The sequence below is a fragment of the Hippocampus comes genome, unplaced genomic scaffold (assembly GCF_001891065.2).
Source record: "Hippocampus comes isolate QL1 unplaced genomic scaffold, H_comes_QL1_v1.1 scaffold176, whole genome shotgun sequence".
In the NCBI taxonomy this organism is placed as follows: domain Eukaryota; kingdom Metazoa; phylum Chordata; class Actinopteri; order Syngnathiformes; family Syngnathidae; genus Hippocampus; species Hippocampus comes.
The window spans coordinates 1,158,981-1,179,515 of NW_017805826.1; the positions used below are offsets into that span (position 1 = coordinate 1,158,981).

Below are 20,535 nucleotides of genomic sequence, written 5' to 3' on the forward strand. Positions count from 1 at the left end.
CAGATGTGTGTGTGTGTGTGTGTGTGTGTGTGTGTGTGTGTGTGTGTGTGTGTGTGTGTGTGTGTGTGTGTGTGTGTGTACATTTCTGTTCTATCATGCTACAATACTTTGAAGAACATGATGTATTGTGCCAAAACATGCATCGGTATGAATTTTCACAAGCATATCAAAATACTCATTATATTGTCACTGAACCTTAGTTTTATAGGTTACATAAGCTATGAATAGATAATAAATTATATTAGAGAAAACCTTTTTCTTATGGGGTTTTTTCCCAACCTTTGGTGTGACTGAGTACAGTACTTTAGTTCCACAAGTTGAAATGAAAGTTTGATAATTAAATATTACTACACAAATTGTGGCTTTGAGTTTAGTATGTGTGCTGTTAAACTTTATTTTACTGTCTAATTTAATTACAAATTTGTAAGATAGACTTGAATGTACTATGAAACTTAATATAGAAATCATATACTGTCATTTATTTATACAGTACAGTATTTTGTTCAATTATATAGATATAGAGCAATGATTTTCAAAATATGGCACCAGGTCCACGACTACACAAAAGAATCACTGAATTAAAAATACAGATAAAACATTGATTGAAAACATGCAATACTGTACAATTAAACACATCAAAGTAAATCTGTGCATACACGGGTTTCTTTTTGTTTTGTTGACCGTACACTTCTAATATTCAAAATGCACAATGTCACGATGCCTTGTTATGATCGACACTTGAGCCTTACAGTACAGTACAATATCTCAATGTTGTCATTATGGTGGCATTTAGACAATTTTATTTTTTGAAGTGGTACTTGGAATGTTTTTTTTTCCACCAATTTTTTATAGAACAAATTGTAAACTGCATATAGAAGCAACACAGGGGGAAAAAACAGTAAAATAACATAAATTAAAAACATTAAAATCGGAACACAATTCAAGGTTTTGACTGATTTCTTATTTTTAGCCCCAGCATTACTCTTTCAAATTGTAACCGACGTGTTTATTTGTTCGGACTACATAATGACGTCACATACGTGCGCCTGCTGTTGGGAAGAACCTCCCAGCGATGCACGCGGCTTGGACGGTCGTAGCATTTGGAAAATTAACTCCACGCTTGTCATTTTTACTTTGCGTTGAAACCACAAGACATTTGGTGAACAAAACGATATATGTTCAGTACAGTTCTTTATCTTTTAATTTCCGTAAAAGAGCTCTTTCTAGTCGTAGTAGCCTCACACTTTGGCCAATTTTTACACAAGAGAACGTCACAATTCGTTGTGAGTCTCCCATGGAACTGGAAGCTACCACTCCGGTGGAAGAAAGCAGCCCGGTGTCAGCTGAGGGAACCGCTGTGGAAGAGGCTAAAGTAACCGGCAAACGGAAAAGCGACGAGGTGAGCGGCAGGGGAAAAAAGCGCAGAGGAGACCGAGGAAAGAAGCTCCGTCCCGGGGAGAGATATGTGCCTCCTCCGCAGAAGCGTAACCCTGGTGTCAGTTTCAGCCAGGAACATTTCGACGAGACCTCGTACTACTTCGAGGACGGCCTGCGGAAAGTACACCCGTATTACTTTGACTTTAAGACCTACTGTAAAGGTCGCTGGATAGGGAAGACCCTTTTGGAAGTGTTTCAGAGTGAGTTCCGAGCAGAGTCCATTGAATACTACCAGAAGGCTGTCAAAGAGGGTCGCATCCGCTTGAATGAGACCCCCGTGGAAGACCTGTCAGTGGTACTCAAGGTCAGTGCCATGATAATTCTAAATACAATACAGCACTTAATTGCATGCTTAGGATATCATGCCAAAACATGGAATCTGTCTCTCAGTTTGTGGCTTTCAGTAAGGCAGCAAGGTGACCATTTAGTATATTCATTCATTCATTCTCCGAACCGCTTTATCCTCACTAGGGTCGCGGGGGGTGCTGGAGCCTATCCCAGCTGTCTTTGGGCTGTAGGTGGGGGAAACTCTTGAACCGGTTGCCAGCCAATCGCAGCCATTTAGTACATTTGTATCACAATTACTTACCACTTATAATTAACAACAATGCTTTATGTACCACCATAATGACTAACACTAAAATACACTAGCCGAATAGTAGCAAGGCTAGTGTTAAAATAAACTCAACTATTTATAGAGCACTTTAAAAACAACCCTCGCTGCATACAAAGTGCTGTCCATGCAATAAAAGTCAGACCTACAAAAACAGTTAAAACATTAAAACAAGATATATGCATAAACAAGACAGGGGTTTTATTGCTAAAATGTATATTTGGGTGTGATTGTAAGATCATAAAACAACTCTACTAAGCCATTCCATTAAAATGTAGTGCACAATAAAGTTTCACAAAACATTGCACTTAATTAAATGTTCAAAAACAAGCAGTTCTAAAAAAAATAATTGCAAAGTTAAATACAACTGACCTGTTCTTGACAAATGTACTGAGCATGATTTAAAAACAAAAAAAAAAAGTTTAAGCCAGTGTTATTATGCACATTTAATCAAGTATTTTGTCTCATACAACTCTCGAGGCAGCAAGTGTACAATACTTGCCCTAGATTAGCTTCAACAATAGGTGAAGATGGAGTCTATTTACTTTGACTGTAAGTCTGCTCAAATCATGCTGTTCATCCGATGTGTTGTAAGTGACTTCCTTCAGTACAAGTGGTCCTCTGTTTACAAAACAGTTTGATGAAAACCAAGTTAAAATCAGTAATTGTTTCACATTAACATGCAAACACTGAGGCTACCGCATTGTCCCTGACGCAGAACAATGACCACATGGAGAATACAGTCCATCGTCACGAGCCCCCTGTCGTAGGCAAGCCTCTGGAGGTCCTGGTGGACGATGGAAAAGTCCTTGTGGTTGACAAGCCCGCTTCCATCCCCGTCCACCCTTGTGGCCGTTTCCGACACAACACGGTGATTTTCATCCTGGGCAAAGAGCGAGGGATCTCGGAGCTGCACACGGTCCACAGACTGGACCGGCTCACCTCGGGAGTGCTGCTCTTTGCCAGGACTTTGGAGATCTCGAAGAAACTGGACCAGCTGGTGAGAGACAGACAGGTAGGGTCTTTCTTCCAGACTTGTTTCTGCCACTTGTGCGTGGAGAACATTTAGAGCCTTGCATTTTCCCCTAACAGCTTGAAAAGGAATATGTGTGCCGAGTGGAAGGTGAGTTTCCAGAGGGTGAGTTGGTCTGCGAGGAGCCCATCCTGGTTGTGTCCTTTAAAATTGGGCTCTGCCGTGTGGACCCGAAGGGAAAGGACTGTCGGACGGTGTTCCAAAGACTGAGTTTTAATGGCAAGACAAGCGTGGTGCGTTGTTTGCCCCTGACTGGCCGCACTCATCAAATCAGGGTGCACCTCCAGTACCTGGGATTCCCCATCCTCAATGATCCCATCTACGGTGCCTCCGCTTGGGGTCCTCACAGGGGAAAAGGGGGGTTGGTGGGAAAGAGTGATCAGGAGCTCTTCAAAGCTCTGGTTGAGGAACATCAGGGCCAAGAGGTCCTCCACCTGCTGGATGGAACTGACAATGGCAGCATGTTGTCTCAAGAGGGACAGAAGGATAATAATCTGGGAGATGGTTCACGTGAAGCTGAGAGGAGTGGAGAAACTCACCAGTCACAGTCTGGTAAAATAATACCGCAGGCCAATGTGAAGGAGGCGGCATGTGCTTCAGATGTTGTCAGTGACAACATCTTTCTTAAAGAATCTCAGGACCCTCTTCCAGATACATTACATGAAGATCAAATGCAGACAAGAACAGACCCCCTGTGTAGTGAGTGCAAGCTAGTACGAGCTGACCCCACCGAAAAAGAACTCATCATGTACTTACACGCTTTGCGCTACAAAGGACCCGACTTTGAATATTCTACACGGTTACCTGACTGGGCCAAAGATGACTGGTTGGAAGTGGACTGATCCAAGAACTCCACTGAAAGAGTCATTGCTTTCCACATGAGATGAATTTTGCCGTGATTTTCATGGGGGGTTGACTGGAAAAATATTCCAAAATATGCATTTGTTTTATTGCCTTCTGTTCTTACAAGAATTAGCGTTCCCATCTGGTACCAACCACATTTGTTGGCCATGCTACAAATCACATGCATCCAATGAAAAAGATGGCATAGGATGAAGAAAGGACATTACAATTTTATTTTTATTTTGTACTGGTATGTGAAAATGATTGGCCACTTATGATTGGGCCTTAGAGTTTCATTTTTCTGCTACATTTTCATAATGACAGGGCAATTCTGATGAGGACACCAAGGACACTTTATAGTGACAATGACCAAGTTTCAGCTCCAGAAATGTTTCAGCCAACCTGTATGGAGTGTTTCTGATCGTGAATGTTCAAGGAATATTTTCCCATGATGAATAAATCCAGTTACTTAAAAGGCCTTCCTGAATAGGGACGTGCCGAAAGGAGAAGAAGAAGATACTAAGCTTGTAAGAATGTGTATCAAGATGAAATTAACTGTTTGGGTTTACATTTTACATAGCCTAATTTTTCAGCCACCTGATTTTCTCTCAAATATAACTTCCCAATATTGCCACATTAAAAAAAAAAGTACCGGTAATTCATTTTCCAAAGTTGTGGACACATGGTTGATTAAAAGAAAGTATGAGCAATCAGCTCTTATCTTCAAAGTGAATGGGAAGGTGAGGTCTGAAGTGGAAGTACTGCATGAGTTTGAAGGGCATGTATGAGAGTCAATGGAGATGCTCTTTTTTTTTTCATAGTTTCGCTGCGCAATAGTACGTACATGCAGCAGAATCTTAGAAATTCTGATAAAGTGGACGTGTGAGGCTATCGGACAATGAGAATGACAATGACTTTGTTTTCTGTTTAATTCTTTTAGCTTAAGGGTAATAAGTTGTAAATGAGCTGTGGAAAAAAATGAAAGCAAATAAAACTCACTGCAGGAAAATGTTTAATTTCATCTGAATGGAAAATGTAACCGTTTCAAGACCTGTTAAAGGCAGTGTGACCTGCATTACATTAACTTCAGAAGCCTGAAATAAATGAATACGTTCTACATGTCCGATGAAGTTGTTGCGAAGGCTCGTTAAATTGTCACAAATAGGAACGTCCCGATCCAATTACGTGATCGCAAATCGAGGGCGATCACGTGATTTTTCAACTGAGCCGGCATATGATGAAAAGGATCGTTTATTTTATTATTATTATGATTATTATCAAAACGCTACAAAATAATCCAAACGTGCTAACACAACATGGTTTGGTTTTACATTGTACAATGTCATGTTTCTGATTTTTATGTTTTAATTAGGAGCGGGGTCGTTAGTCACGCTAATAGAGCAAGTTTGAGTTGATTTTGGGAGTGATACACAAAGCAATTGGCACTGATTTGGTGGAAAGTACCATGTAATGTAAATTTATATAAAACAACATGCAACACATACAAAGTGATGTGTATACATATCTGTATGTATATTTCTCTATTAATTTTAGAAAATCTGATTCACATTCTTTTTTTCTTAATGCGTTGCCAAATTAAGTATCGGACTTGGTCTCGGCAGGTACTTAAAACCAAAGACTCGAATTCGGACCCGTGTGAAACATCCCGGTTCACAATGCAATATCGGTTTCCGAGACAATTTTCTGAACCTCAAGACAGAATACTTCAATTTTACACTCACTATTGTAGTACAGTACTGTATATTGTCGTATACCATACTGCTACACAATGTTACAGCAGTGTCGCAAAGTAGCAGTTGACTGAATGCGAATACCTGTTACAGCAGTTGGAATAAAGACCGTTGGCAAAACAAGTCGGAGTCGTCACATTCTGAGACACAACTATGACATCACAATACGAACACTTTCATGTACCTTGCGCACATAAACAGCTATTTTTGCATATACAATTCATGATGTTTGGCACGTTTTGTTCATTTCTGTTTTGTAATGAAACACGAAATGATACAGTTGGGGTCTGGGCAAAGATAAAACATTTCTGTTCCAAAGAAAATTGCCCCCTTACCCTCTTTTTTTTTCTTTTTCAACAACGCTGCAACAAAGTCAGCAATGACTCTTCTTTCATTATCATAACTCAAATACATTTTATGGATTCTTATGATATACTGAAACCCACACATACGTAAACGTTCACTTAAAGCACAAGCACACTTTGCCAGCAACTCTTGACAATTGACAAACATTGAACTGATCGTTTCCTCAATGGCCACAAGAGACAAACATTGTGGTCCAGCCAACTCAAAACTAATGCATTAAGACCATCACACTTGCTTACCGATTTGAATCAATTTTGATTGTAGTTGAAACTGGTTTGTCTGAACTTTAGCAGACTACACAGATATTTAAACCTTAAATATAAATACAGTACTGTAATCTTCAAAAATCTGGATGTGAATACGTTTGTTGCTTTTGCTGGACAAGAGCACCCCCTATTGACCAATGTTGTAACTACAATTGTGTGTTATTCCACATTTCTTTCCCTCAATCGGCCTTCTGCTCTTGTCCAGCAAAAGCCCCCTATTGACCAATGTTGTAACTACAATTGCGTGTTATTCCACATTTCTTTCCCTCAATCGGCCTTCCAGTTGACACTCGGTATCTTTGGAGTACTACGTCGATGATGGTTTCATATGATGTCTTACTGTTCCTTCTGATTGTTCCTTCTGATATTGTTTTGTTGGTAGTCTAGTAAGGTTTTGACAGTGACTTGACCCAACTTTGCGCAAATTTTATAAACATTAATTTTGGAAGGAAGTCACTATTGTTTTGATTAAATGTAATCTGTGGTCAAATCTTTCCATTTTTTATGGGGGGGGTGGGGGGACTGTTGATAAATGTAAAAGGCCAGTGATACATGTGCGGACACAAGCTTTTGCAATAGGTGATCATGCTTGAGTGGATGGTTGGCTTTAGTTTTTTTGTTGGCCAAATGAGTTAGTTTCCATATACTTGCGTAAAGACACCAATTAAGTCTATTCATGCATGTCTTCTGCTTATAGCGCATCATCCCGTTGTCCATCTCTCTTTATCCAAACATCCGGGAGGTCTGGCTTACTGTTGGGTAAAATAACAATTTCCTCAGTCTGACTGCTCCGACCTTTACCACCCATCTCATAAACTGTCTCTTTGAGTGAAAGACGCAGAGTGTCTCTCTTCCCATTCAGGTGTCCCGGTTGTAACTGAGTTTCTCCGACGCTTTGCTGGGCATTGGAAGACCCCGGTTCAATGTCACTCAAACATGTTTCGTTGGAGTCATCCAGAAACTCGCAGGAGCTCAGAGACTGCGAGGAGGGCTGAAGGATTCTTTCTTCTGTGATTTGATCCTCTGTGCACAGACATGGCTGGTCAGTGGTCTCCAGTGTGTGGCTAACTACAGTTTCATCCATGCTGGAGGAGGATGAAAATGTTTTATTGGTCCACTGCTGCAGCGTATTAGAACGATTTTGGCAGGTTTTACAGAGCCTCTTGCCACTGGTCATGTCATCTTTTGCCAGGCATACGGATCGTGTTGGGTTCTCTTTGTATGGTGATGAAGTCTGCAGAGCTGGAGGCGCTTGGTGACGACACATGTCCCCACTTTCCCCATCCAAGGATGCATCCCTGCCACAGTACTCAATCTCATCAGAGAGCACGGACGGCCTATTGGACAGCTTACTTGTGCAAGTGCTGTTCTCAAAGCTGTCACTCAGTCGATAGGCCAAAGGCTGCAGCTCGTACTGCTCTGGGCCCCTGACCCCGCCTCCTGTTCCCGTCTGTTTCAGCCTCTGTTGGTTTGGGTAGAGGTAACAACCCGTGTCTTTGTCATAAGTTTGCTTTGCGCTTGCTCCTCCTAAGGCCCCGTGAGTAGACACGGGGCCCGGTTCTGCTCCTGAACAATATGACAGCAATCCCCCAGACGGGTCCGACAAACACGGGACTGGAATTCTCCCACGTCCTTTCTGAGGGCCAAAAAAGCAGCACAGTGACTGGAAAAAGAAGGTTGCAAATCCACATGCTACGCATTTCACCAAAAACAAGAAAATTCCCAATTTCCTGAAGAGCAAGACTGTCGAAGGCAGCATGATGATCCCAGTGCAGAAAAATGCGCCAGAAACTATTGCTACAGGACAGCCCATCATTTTAGTCGAATGTGCTACTTTCCCGATTTTGTCTGAGTGCGGTGCAAAACAATAGGACATACAATAGTTGGCCACAAAGTCAACAGATAACCCGGCTGCAGATGAGATGAGGAGAGCCTCGATGCCACTCAGTTGCCACTCCAGAAGAACCAGCAGTCCGACAGTGACGAACACGCTGCCACCTACTGCCACCGTCCCAAACAGGCTTAAGGGAACATTGCAGGTGGTTAAGAGCAGCAAAACAAACGTAAGAGACACCGAAGTGCCAGCTACCAGCAACATCTCCGAGCTCAGTGCTTGTTGGAGGTCAAAGAGAGACAGCTGACTGATGAACCAGCCGTTTTCCAACCCTGCCGGCGCCCCCGATATTTCTTTGTTAAACCACGCCAGGGTTTCTCTGTAGAAAACTTTTGTTTGGCTGAAGTTGAAGCTGTAGCGGTATGTGGTTTTGAATGCCAGCACGAGGGCGGCAATCCGACCATCTGGCTGGAAGTACACCCCGCCGCCATGTGTCAAATGGCCCTCGGCGTGCCTCTCCGCCAACATCATGCTCAGGCACTTCTCAAAAACACGAGGAGGGAAAGGGAACGTGACATTGTTACAGCAAATATGGAGTGTGACGTCACTCCCCGAGCACCTTCTGAGAGAGACCCAATGCAAGAGCTGCTCCACAAAACAGATATTATCTGTCATGGCTTCTTTGTCCCCAGGGGAAGGCGCAGAGTAAAAACTTTGGTTTTGCACATGTCCGCACAGGTCCCTCAACCAAACCTGAGCGTGAGATCGACTCATTGTAAAGTCAGGATCGAGCACCAAAGAGCCGTTACTTTTTGGGTTGAAGTGATTGCCGTTATCGGTGGCTTTGATGCCCCAAACAAGCATCAGTGTCACAGGCCGATCTTCTCCATTCATCTGTCGGTCAAACATAAACATGTGACGATATTCCGCATCGTATCGCTCAAATGGGTGACTGGAACGGAAAAGCTGAGTGATTGCGCTGTCGAGTGTCGGCAGCTTCATTCCTGGATCAAAGCAGGACATGTAGGTGCCACCCGCAGCCAGCACAGCGAACCAGCACACCCAGATGTATCGGAACTTGACCACTCCGCAAGGCAGGATTTTGAGGAACACTAAATTGGACGTGTCAGCGAGACCTCGTTTTAGTTCTCTCAGCTTCTGCCCAAATGTGAAAAGGAACCGCTTGCGTGAGCCCGCATCCCAGAAGCCGCCTGGCTTCTTGACACAACAGGGCTTCCACCCCGGCGGTCGAGCGGATGTTTCCGTGTAACGTTCACGCAAGATAAAAGAGCACGGCAGCCACACAAGTGCCAAGAGGGAACTAATAAACGAGGCGGTTCCAAGATAAACCGCAAAGCATCTGATAGCCGTGATGCTGCTGAGATAACCGGAGCAAAATGCTGCGCTGGAAGTCAACCCCGAAGCTAATATCAAATAGCCCATTTCCTGCAAAACCCTGTGTACTCTCTTCTCCAAGGCCGCCGAGGGCTTCTGGGACAGCTGCATATTCCAGAAGTCTGCAAAGATAAAAACGTGATTGGAGCAACTTCCCAGGAGAATAAGCGCCGCCGAGAGGTTAACCAGTGGGAAGAAAGTCAGGCGAAATGCTACTTTATAGAGGAAATAGGAAGTGAGGAGGGACCCGCTGATTGCTACCACAGATAATGCCACCATGAAGAGAGAGTGAAGATAGAGAGCCATTGTGATCAGAAGGGAAATGATTGCGAGAATGGGGAACACCGAGTCTCTTGCTAGATAATACTTGAACAGTGTCTGCTTGATTCCGAGGTCCATGCCGGTGATCGTCGTGTTCTTATATGTCAGATCGCTTCCCTTTAGACTCCTCATGTAGATCTCCATCATGCGTTCCCCCTTATCCACCGGTAGAAAGAGAAGACTGTATTTGAGGGTGGGAATCTGATACTGGGCCGTCTGCGGTCCCAGGAAATCTTTATCAACCAGGAAGTGCAAGATTTGGAACACTATGCGGGACTGTTTGCAGCGTGACGGGACAGAAGAGCAGCTGCCATGTTTGGGTCTCTGAAAACAGACCTCCGCTAGATGTCCATCATGGTAGTACGGCGCACACTTGCGGAGGAGGTGAAGCGCCTCCGAGACCTAAGGGAAAACAATTCATTCGACATGAAATGGCTTTCAAACATGTCAAAAAGGAATCGCTGGGCCAAATGGATCCCCGGTGTGTCAGCAGGTCTGTGTTTGCTACCTGTTGTGCGGTGAGGTCAAGGCAGAAGGAGGCGTTAGTGAGGGCGGCTAAGTAATTTCCCAGGGACCAGCTGGGACAGCAGCTGCTTCTTGATGCCATCTCAGCCTCGCCTCTCATATGTTGCTGGCACACATCCTGGAACGGTGCCTTGGAGCGTATCTGAGACAAACAAGGGAGACGTTTTTGAAAGCGTTCTGTGACTAATTATCCAGTTAAGTTTCATGAGAGCCAATGTTCCCAAGGATTTCAAAATGGGATGATGATGCTGGTCAACAGCAAATTTGAATCAGAGATGGCTTCACTTTTTTTGTTCTAACACATTGGCCTTTTGAGATATTTTCTTTTTTTTTTTTTCTCCATGAACCAAAAGCTTGTGCAATCTAGATTTTACCAGGTGTTCTAATTTGTGGCTATGACTTTTTAGAAAAAAACAATTCCACCTGTTGCTGAATGTAACACTTAATTCATAAATATTACTGAAGTCCTCACCATTACATCTCTTTAAAATTATCATTGTTATTATTATTATTATTATTGTCAAAAGTAGCAGTCATAGTAATTACTGTAGTATGAAAATCTGATGTGCTAGAAGAAAAAAAACAAGGGCAGATTCTTAATCGGTGCAAAAAAAAAACAAAACAAAACAAATTTTATAGTACACTTGCATCTCCGATGAAACAAATTAGTATACATTTGTTGACCGGAGTGATTGAGGAGCCTAGGAAGCAAGCAGATGGCTGAAGACTAATGCTGAAATGGATGCACGAGTTATAAATCAGATCATACCCTGGATTGCTCCATCTCGCACATGGCATGGATGGCCTTCAGGCTCCAGAGACTGGCTGAGCTTTCTGAGCGGAACACGAGCTGCGCCAAATGCTCGCCTGTGAGGAGGAGACAGATTGACTCAACATATAACATGACAACTGAGGAGTCATCCTTTTCTTCTGGCATTTAAAACAATTCGGTGATTTCGGGCATTCAATAAAACAAAACTAGTCGCGCTAAGCCTGTGAGGATTCAGTATCAAAACCAAAAACGTACAGTAAGACGCAAACCTGCGTCTCCTCTTCCAACTCCCAGTTTGTGCCACGGGAGCGTACGGTGAAACAATCCATAATATAATTAACATGAATAATTATTCAGATATATTTCTTCAGTGAACCTCCAACCAACAGCGTGTCGTGTCACCACTTAATTTGTTGCCGGTCATTTGACAGGAGTTAGCAAAACTGTGGCTACAGCTAATGATAGTTCAACTATATAAGTACATACTGTATAGCTGAGCGGAGGAGCGGAGCAAAGATAGCTAGTTTAACTAATAACCATAAAATTGCGGCCATTCCAAGCTCATTTAACTCAGCTGTATGCAGAGAAGGAAATTGTGTTGTCAGCAAGCCTCAAAATGTGCTTCTCTACGTCACGGGCAACACGTCTTAATGTGTTCATGCACCTTCAAAGACACCGTCCCGAAATTATTTCAAGTGGGGCATAGAAGAGAACACAGTCTACTCAGACAAGTGTATTCCTTATACGGATATCTTTTTTTTTTTTTTTATAAATAAATAAATTCATCTCACATTGTGTTTATGGACCCTTTCATGCACCCTGTAACCTGATAACACGATAACTGTAGTAACCGCAGTCCCTGAAAGGGTTCATTTAAAAAAATGGAACCATGGATTGAACCATGTGTCAGAAATGGAGATCTGAATCGATCAAACCGCTCGATAGTTACTTCTGCCTTTACAAAGATAACAGCGACAGTAGCCTCACTACCCATTTTGCCTCTCAAATGCAAATTACCCCCCGACCCCCCCAAAATAAAAATCTCTTAGTGTAATGCGAAAACCCCACAATAACAAACATACAGTATTGTTACATGTGCAAAAATAAAAATGAGGCAGACTTCTGGTCAAGCCGAACTCACCAGGTGCGTCACAGAGGAATGATTCTGAACTCGAGTCTCTGGCTAGCATCCTCTTGAATCGAAATCCAGTGGCGTTGTGGACGACATCTCCACGGCTGCAAGTCACACAAGACTGTCCTATTGTTTACTGCTTTACCATCTCAAAATGATTACCGCCAAGAACATCATGAAACTATCAAGACTTGTGACTTTCACAGCACTGAGAGGGAATTGTTCTCATGTCATCTGTAAAATCTGTCCGTGCGGAATAGCGCTTGTTGTCTCGAGAAGCGTGCCTTCCGCCCAAACTCTCCGCTGACCTTTTGCTGAGCTGCTGTGGCAAAAGAGACAATGGTTTCCCCGGGCCAGTGTTCTCCTGCAGCTTGGACAAGCTGGATTGACGAACTGCGATGTTTGTTCCTCGTGGCTCAAAGCCCTGAAGAAACAACACACACACACACACACAAAAACAACAAAAAAAACCCAGACAAATCAAAACAAGACGACTCTGTGGATGCTCGAGATCGGCTTCTCCGCAGCAGTCACGCAGCTGTTTTCGGTTACACTTCAGCTACACGTGGATTGTCCTCAACTGACACTACGAACAGGACATTTGATTTTCCCTATTCATTTATCTCCAGTGAGAATGCCTCGCTTCTTTCTTTAATTAAAATTCATCAAGATCACAGAGCGTGTCACTACATCTGATTTAGTGTCGCATTGCGAAGAATGATCAAGATGTGACCAAAGTCATTCTGGAAAAAGTTAATTAACCATCGACCCGAGGTGGTCCGGAATTGGTAGTATTTCAGTTTCAAAGAGATGTTTCCCAAGGCGAGTTCAATTTTACAGGCTGTATGCTTTGGCGTAAACAGCAAATTGTTTCCTGGCTGTGAACGAGTTTCCCGAAAAAATCCGTTCTTATGAGAATTGTGTTTGAAAAGGACTGCACTGATTTGTGTGGACAACTGAAATGTTCTGGTTGCAGTGGAACCTGGAAATTTGAACAACCCAAATGTCCTCCAATTTCAAGTTTGACCAAAGTTTCCAAGAAAAATAGTCCTGGTTTTAAAGCAGGTATCGGGCAGACTTGAGCAAATCTCTAAACTTCAGATTCGAAAGGCGTTTTGTGTTTTCCATTAGATTTTGTTTTCCTTTTCTTTTTTTTTTTTGATGCCACAACAGATGGGACTGCATGGCAACAGCTGTGTTCAATGACTCTGAACATCAAAGGGTGAGTATGCAATTTGTTGTTTTAACATGTTATTTTTTAGCAACATCTATCTGGTTACAGGTCATCATCATTGGTGCATGAAAGGGTTAATTCAGCTAATTCTATTATTTCTGGTGGAAAAAAAAATGCGATTCTACATTGAACGCCTCAGAGCTTAATAAGCGGTCTGACTTTTTCCCCTATACTTGAATTTGTACCGCGATGACCCCAACCGTGACCTACTGGTCTCATTTGAACATGCAACTGCTTGTCTTTTTGTACGTCAGACAAAATATCCTAACGAGGGCAAAATTCTCAACCACTCACCAGCAGAGGCTCGGAGAAGTCTGGCAGCGGTCCAATGAGGAGGCCGGCCAGAGAACATCCGAGTAGCAGCAACGCACATCCCAGGAGAACCTCGAATGGGTAGTTCACCAGCATCTGGGAATAACTGTCAAGCGGAGGTAGGAATGAAGACCGCAAATGATGAAGCTGTCAATGTCGGAGTAAGTGTTTCTTTTTTACATTTTTTATGCAAATAGGCACAATGGGAAACTACAATTCAAGACCTGTAAAATTTACAAAGACATTGGATTTCTGCAAATATTGGCTAGGGGTCTTTATTTACCCAGCTGCAGACAGGTAAAATTTCATCAGTGGCATGGCGACTACTTGAGGAAATATCATGAAGATGGTCACTTCACAAATTATAAGTGTGACTGTTGTAGTTGATTTGGGCCTTGCAAGTGGGACATGCAATAGCTCTCTCTCCCAAAAAAAAAAAAAAGCAGTCTTTTCTTACTTTCTCACAAAGCAGTCAAGTCCTCCATCCCTGTTCAAAACAGCAAGACGCTTTTATTTAGATAGCACGTTTCAAACGTTATTACAAATAGAAATAAAGTCGGTAAACACACCCAAGTGTTACCACGTGCTGCTGCGTAGGTCTCTGTGCGCCGCCTTCACTGGATCCATGCAGCCAGTGGCAGTCCATCGCAGCGTTCTGGTGAGACCGTTGATGGGTTGAACTACAGCTGTGGCCCACTCGCACCGCCGCACTTGCCCCTGTGTGAGCGCCGCTGGTGCTGTTTGACTCGCAGCACGCGCTTGCCTCGAGTGCATCGTACGGGCTGCAGTGGGGGCATTTACAGAGCTCAGCTTGACCCTGAGGAACCTACATGCAGGCGAGAGAGAAGAAAAAAAATGCTTCCAGGCAGTGCAAAAGAGACCTCGGAGAGATGTCTATCTGGTAAGACCTGCGTTTCCAAAATTTCCCACACAAGTCCAGCTTTCAAAAATGATTCTGGACCTTAGACTGTAGTGTCAATAGATTATGACGCTGTTAATCGACTTGGAAGTTAAAAATGTTACAGGCTAGCCCTCTCACTCCATGAAGTGATCTGACTTGAAATAGGAGTCCACCTCAGTTCACAGAATTTGACAGAACAAGCTCATCACTCTATATTGTATGTTAGACTTGAAAATTCTCAATCAAACTGTTCTCAACAAGAAATATTTTGGGCAATAAAATTAACAACAAAACTATAGCGCTGTGATTAGATTTGAAGATGACAAACCTGACAGGCCAAAGCTGTCACTCCACAGGTAAGACTGACTTGAAATTTCTCACAATTCCACTCCACTGTCCTCCACAATAAATCGTTTCGAGATTAGAATTCCACCAAATGGTGGTGCTATTTTAAGTTAGGTTTGACAAACTAAACCTTTCATACAATGGGATTGACTTAATTAGCCACCCCCACCACAGAAGCCCCCCCCACACTTTTTTCAACCCCCCCTTACCCCCCCCAAAAGAAATTCTGAAAAAAAAACTGATAAATACTCATTATGGTGAATGTGGAAAAACTATCTGGCAAAACAGAAAATGCCCCCACAGAAAATTAAATACTGAAAAAATAATGCAAATCCATGGGTACCAATCCGTGAGTATGCAGGAGTCGACTGTAGGTATAAGTAGTAATATCACCATTCAGTACGAGATGGTATACATGACTTGGTTGCACTTATACCGGTTGTCATACTGTGAGTAGGCCTAATAATTTTTTTGCGGACTGGGGAAAAAAAACCTGAGTGAGTTGATTTTTGGGGAAAAATGCACAAAATTAGTTGGTTTGCAGTTCAGCAGTTTTGTGTTGTCCTTGAATAGTCATTTGTAAGCAAGAGAGCCCTTTGTTCGATTTAAACCTTTTGTTGTTGGATTAGGATCAGGGATCTTTCATACATGCATTGAGAAATGTATTATAAAAATGAAGTTATGAAAGAGCCTGTATTTTGCGCACATAAGCACATTTTTTTAATCCATAGTTAAAATGGCATTTTTGTCACACATCTGTTTGCGAAGCGTGTGATCCTATGTGGCCCCACCAAAGTAGCACGGATGAAAAATCGGGGCCCCCTCCAACATTTAAGTTGGCCGTCCCTATTTTAGTTCATGGAATTTCAAGACATGGTAATTCTTTTGTTACGTAGATTTAAAAGTTACAAATTGGTCATGCCAAGCCTCTCACTCCATAAATTGGATTGAATTGAAATGGCTCACTCCAGTCATGCTCATTTTCCTTCATAAAAAGTAATTTCGCTTGATAGGTGGCACCGTTAGTAGACAAGAGAATTACAAATTTGCCTGGCCAAGCCCATAACTCCACGAGTAATCCTGACTTGAAATTTCCCATCCAAGCCCATCTTATTGTCAGCTGTAGGATTTTACCAGATGACTCACTGACCTCATGCCTAATGCGTGGCCATCGTCGTATATCATAAAACACAGCGCTAGCATATTTCATACATACTTGGTGATAAAGCTGGCAGGATGAAGAGGGTCCATCGAGGCTGCTGTAGCTGTCACAAAGCGCGCGATCAGCTTGGATGGCATTCAGATTGGTCTGTTCCGGATACACGCTGTCGGGAGGGCACAGCGACAGCACCGGGATCCCGCTGTGGAGGACGGGTCACGGGAGCAATGATAAAAATAGTCGTAGTTGTGAGCAGAGCTAATGAGGCAAAGAACGGAGCTCCGGGTGTCACACGGTGACAACTGGAAGCAGGTAATTAAAGAAGAAAGCAGGAAATGGGAAAGTAAGAGAGTGAGCAGATGTGACTCATGCGGTGTCACGTCTAATGATATGCTGATACGCCACATCCTTGGGTATTCATGGACCTTGAGCTTTTATGCATGGCAACTGGCTGGATTGTTTTGCCAGCATCCAATCTTGTAAACTAATCGGTGAACACAACGCCACCAGGCAGCAGCAGGACTCGTTTTCTTATTGTTCACGTGAAACCAAAAAAGACACACCGTGATGTAAGACTGCAGACTGGCTTCAGGGTAATCTAATACGAGACAAATGAATGAAAATGATAAGAGCAAGCTTTGAAAAAAGTCCCTTAAGTTGAAAATAATTCTCCCTAGTCCAAATTGAGTCAGTAAACGAGAGCTCTGCGTAGTGTGCTACCTGCGTGGCACTTGCTTGTTTTTCCACAGTGGACTCAATGCGACCGCACTTCCCATCGTGGCGTCACTATGGCGACACGGTAAATCAACACAGGCAAGTGACCTCACGGTCTGTAATGTGCATCTCTAATACGTCACAGTGATGGAGAAGAGCACCTAAGCGGTGGTCTGAGTTGTTTGTCGCACATTAACCAGTAACAGAGACTCCTCAAATTTTAACCACGTTTAATGTCTGCTCCTTTTGAGCGGATTACTAAATCATTATTAGATACTCCCTAGCAGAGGTCTTGTTTTGTCTGTCATGTCGAGAGGCGGCAGCAATGAGCACAGAAGTGTACGACGCAAACAATTTGAGCAAGTCATCAATATTTCAGCCAATGAGTACAAAAATAATCCATGGAGGTTTCATCCAGCGTCACACCGTGCTCTGAATGTAAATTCTTATTGCACCCTTACGCCGGGCCAACCCAATTCCACATCACAGCATCCAAAAATACACAAAACAAAAGGTTCTGTTTTATTAGGTACACCATTCCCAGATGTTGTCAATTTGTGTGCCTTTTTAATTACGAAGGAATTGTTTTATATTTACTGCTGCTGCCCTGCAGTTATGCAAGCTTCTGTAGCCGGTAGCGGAGCAAGCAAGCTAGATGGAATATTCAATTGTACTTACAGTTCTTCCATTATTCTATACGTTCATATTTTTATTCCACTTCCCGCACTTTAGGCAAGAGGCGGGATACTCCGTGCACGGGTCGCCAGACAATCACAGGGCACAGTGATTCACAACCACGGTAAGAGATCATTAAGTATGCCGTTAAGTATGCAATTTCACTTAATCTACTCATTGTATCTTTGGTTCTATTTTGCTCAGGGATGTGTTGTGAGATGCCCTGCGACTGACTGGCGACCACTTCAGGGTGTAGTTTGCCTTTCGCCCAAAATCAGCTGGGATAGGCTCTAGCACCCTTTTCATCAACCTTTTCAGGATGAGCAATGTTGAAAATGGATAGATGGATGTGTTGTGAGATTTTTGTAATGTAAAAAAAAAAAAAAAAGCTACACTTGTGCCATCTTGCATCACTTACAGTGTTGCTTAGTTTGAAATAATCGTACTGAGAAGTGAGACTTATTTTACTGTCATATGCATACCCAAGAACAGCACAGTGCATACTGTAGTAGTTTGCATATAAGCCTCACAGTTCTTCGGTTCATGTTTTGAATCTCAGGGTCAGGCCTGCCTGCGTCAAGTTTGCTTGTCTGTGTTTTTTTTCCACCCGGGTACTCCAGCTTTGATGAGTGAGCTGTATTGGGTCCAATTGGACTGACTAGGCTGCATTTACATTGAGAGGTTTTCCTCATAATTCAATGGAAAGGGTCGGAATATTGTAAAATTGTACACAAGTGTATAACTAAATAAATCCATAAATTACCACGGTTCAATAAATGCCTTTTTGACATGCACCAATCCGTTGAACAGTATTATTTTCGTAAAGGCACTATTTGCAATCTCTTGGATCTTGATTAGGTGTCGTCGTACCTAATTAAGTGTCCAGCCTGGTAAAACAATAGAAGCTGTCGGCGCGTGCACTTAATTGTTCACAGCAATGTGGTTTCTTTAATCGTGATAATAACACAGTGACTCCACCTGTGATAAGCCTCTTGGGTGTCCCTTTCTTCTGTAGAAGAATCATCCATCACTATCGCATCCGTGCTGTCCCCTGTGGTCGAGCCAGCATCCATCTCCTGCTCGCTTACATTTGCCGAGGACAACCAAAGTGGATCAATGTGAGAAAGGTTCGAGCAAATAACGAACACTCCCCGTCTGCTCTGGACGCGAGCCTTGTTTCTGGGGCGACTACGGAGCACCGCCGGAGCTCTGCGGGTTAATCTGCCCGGAGCTGAGCTCCGATTGGCGGATCCACGGTGATGCTCAGAGGACGCCGCCCGGTTCTGTCCAACCCGCCCGAATCGGACCGCCACTGACGGATATAAGTGGCTCTCCGTTGTACGGAAGCAACCCGCTGCTTGAAGCGGTTCCACAATCGGTGATGTTATATTAATCTAATTAATTGACAATGACGTCATTGGGGTAAAGCGATCGCTTCGACGTGGCCTTAACATTAGGTACACTTGCACAACACAAGTGTCAACAATTGTGTCTTTACAGCGATAGTAATACACAGTTTTGATGGTGAGTCATATAAACTATATTATTGCAATTAAATGCATTTTTATCGTGGATTACAGTGATGTTATCACTGTGAAAATCCATAATGTAGATTATCTCCTCCAAATATAAATAATATTGTTCAAACTACGTTAAGAAGGGATTTGATGGAAAGAAATGCCTGTAATTTCTAAATCGTGGTGGGGGATTGGTAATTTGTTGGTCGGCCTTTCTGTCAAAATCCATTTTGCAGTAAACATGGAGTAGACAAACTTTACCTGCTTTCGTGGGTGACAAAACTGATGTAGCGGAAGAGATATGTCCCTCAGTGTGTTCAGCAAACAGATGCAGGATAAACACCAAGAGGTATAGAAAGACTTGGTTTTTGTTTTGCTTTGTTGACCAGGAGAATGGTTATGATTGTATCCCAAGAGATCTTGCATATTGGTACTTAAGAGATTGAAAAGTCTTGAGAAGCAGATCATCAGAACAGGAGGAAGGTCTGAGTACAGAGAGACCGATGAGTTTGGTTTCGACCTGGTTTCGCTCCTGGGTGCTTTCCTATTTTTTCTAGTACTGGATATGATTAGTGAAGAGTACAAGCTGTGGTGACCCTTGCTTGTATGGGGCCCTGTGCGAGATCCCCTTTCGCACTCCCTACATAACCCTGCTGTTCCGTGATATTGCTCCTTATCGACTGCAGTTAACTGTTCTCTTGGCATACCCTTCATTCCCTCAATAACTCATAAGCCCCCTCAAATACAGAGGTCTTCAAACAACGAAGATGTCAAACTTATTTGACATCGATTATGTTGATTTGGGCAACACGCTGGTCAACTGATTAGCACATCAATTGGTGCACAAAATGAATGGTATCATTTTGAAAGTATAGCTGTCATTTCAATGACTGCTTGTAATTTTTCCTAGTTATAACAATACATACCATATTTGTATATGTAGCAATTTATTGAAAGACTATGCTTTTTGTAAATACATTCACATAAGATAATTTTAAATAATGTAGACAAAGTTGATGGCACGGTGTTGGACTGGTTAGCATGCTGGCCTCACAATGCAGAGGTGCGGGGTTCAAGTCTGGCTCCAGCCTTCCTGTGTGGAGTTTGCTTGTTCTCCCTGAGCCTGCATGGGTTTTCTCCGGGGACTTCGGTTTCCTCCCACATTCCAAAAAACATGCATGGCAGGTTAACTGAACGTGTGTGCCCTGTGATTGGTTGGCAATCAGTTCAGTGTGTAAACCGCCAACTGCCCCGAAAACAGCTAGGTTGCTGCACACCCATGACCCTTGTTAGAGGATAAGTGGATTAGAAAATGGATGGATTGATGATTTTGATTAGCAAAATCCTTGACAGCGCCTTATATCTCCACAAGGGGGTGCAGATTCTCCAT

General features: G+C 43.0%; 2 protein-coding genes across 2 annotated transcripts; one reads left to right on the forward strand and one right to left on the reverse strand.

Moving 5' to 3' along the window:
• The first annotated feature begins 1,033 nt into the window (after positions 1 to 1,033).
• rpusd2 (RNA pseudouridine synthase domain containing 2) lies at positions 1,034 to 4,401 on the forward strand. Its single transcript, XM_019887257.1, has 3 exons — positions 1,034 to 1,741; positions 2,769 to 3,065; positions 3,143 to 4,401. Exons 1-3 carry the CDS (start codon positions 1,073 to 1,075, stop codon positions 3,923 to 3,925), a joined length of 1,749 nt encoding a protein of 582 aa, XP_019742816.1. The 5' UTR covers positions 1,034 to 1,072; the 3' UTR covers positions 3,926 to 4,401.
• A 2,287-nt stretch (positions 4,402 to 6,688) lies between these two features.
• disp2 (dispatched RND transporter family member 2) lies at positions 6,689 to 19,491 on the reverse strand. Its single transcript, XM_019887256.1, has 10 exons — positions 18,607 to 19,491; positions 16,297 to 16,441; positions 14,404 to 14,660; positions 14,292 to 14,321; positions 13,817 to 13,940; positions 12,597 to 12,712; positions 12,298 to 12,392; positions 11,154 to 11,251; positions 10,368 to 10,526; positions 6,689 to 10,261 (listed from the first exon to the last, which is right to left on the reverse strand). Exons 1-10 carry the CDS (start codon positions 18,699 to 18,701, stop codon positions 7,001 to 7,003), a joined length of 4,380 nt encoding a protein of 1,459 aa, XP_019742815.1. The 5' UTR covers positions 18,702 to 19,491; the 3' UTR covers positions 6,689 to 7,000.
• Positions 19,492 to 20,535: the final 1,044 nt, after the last annotated feature.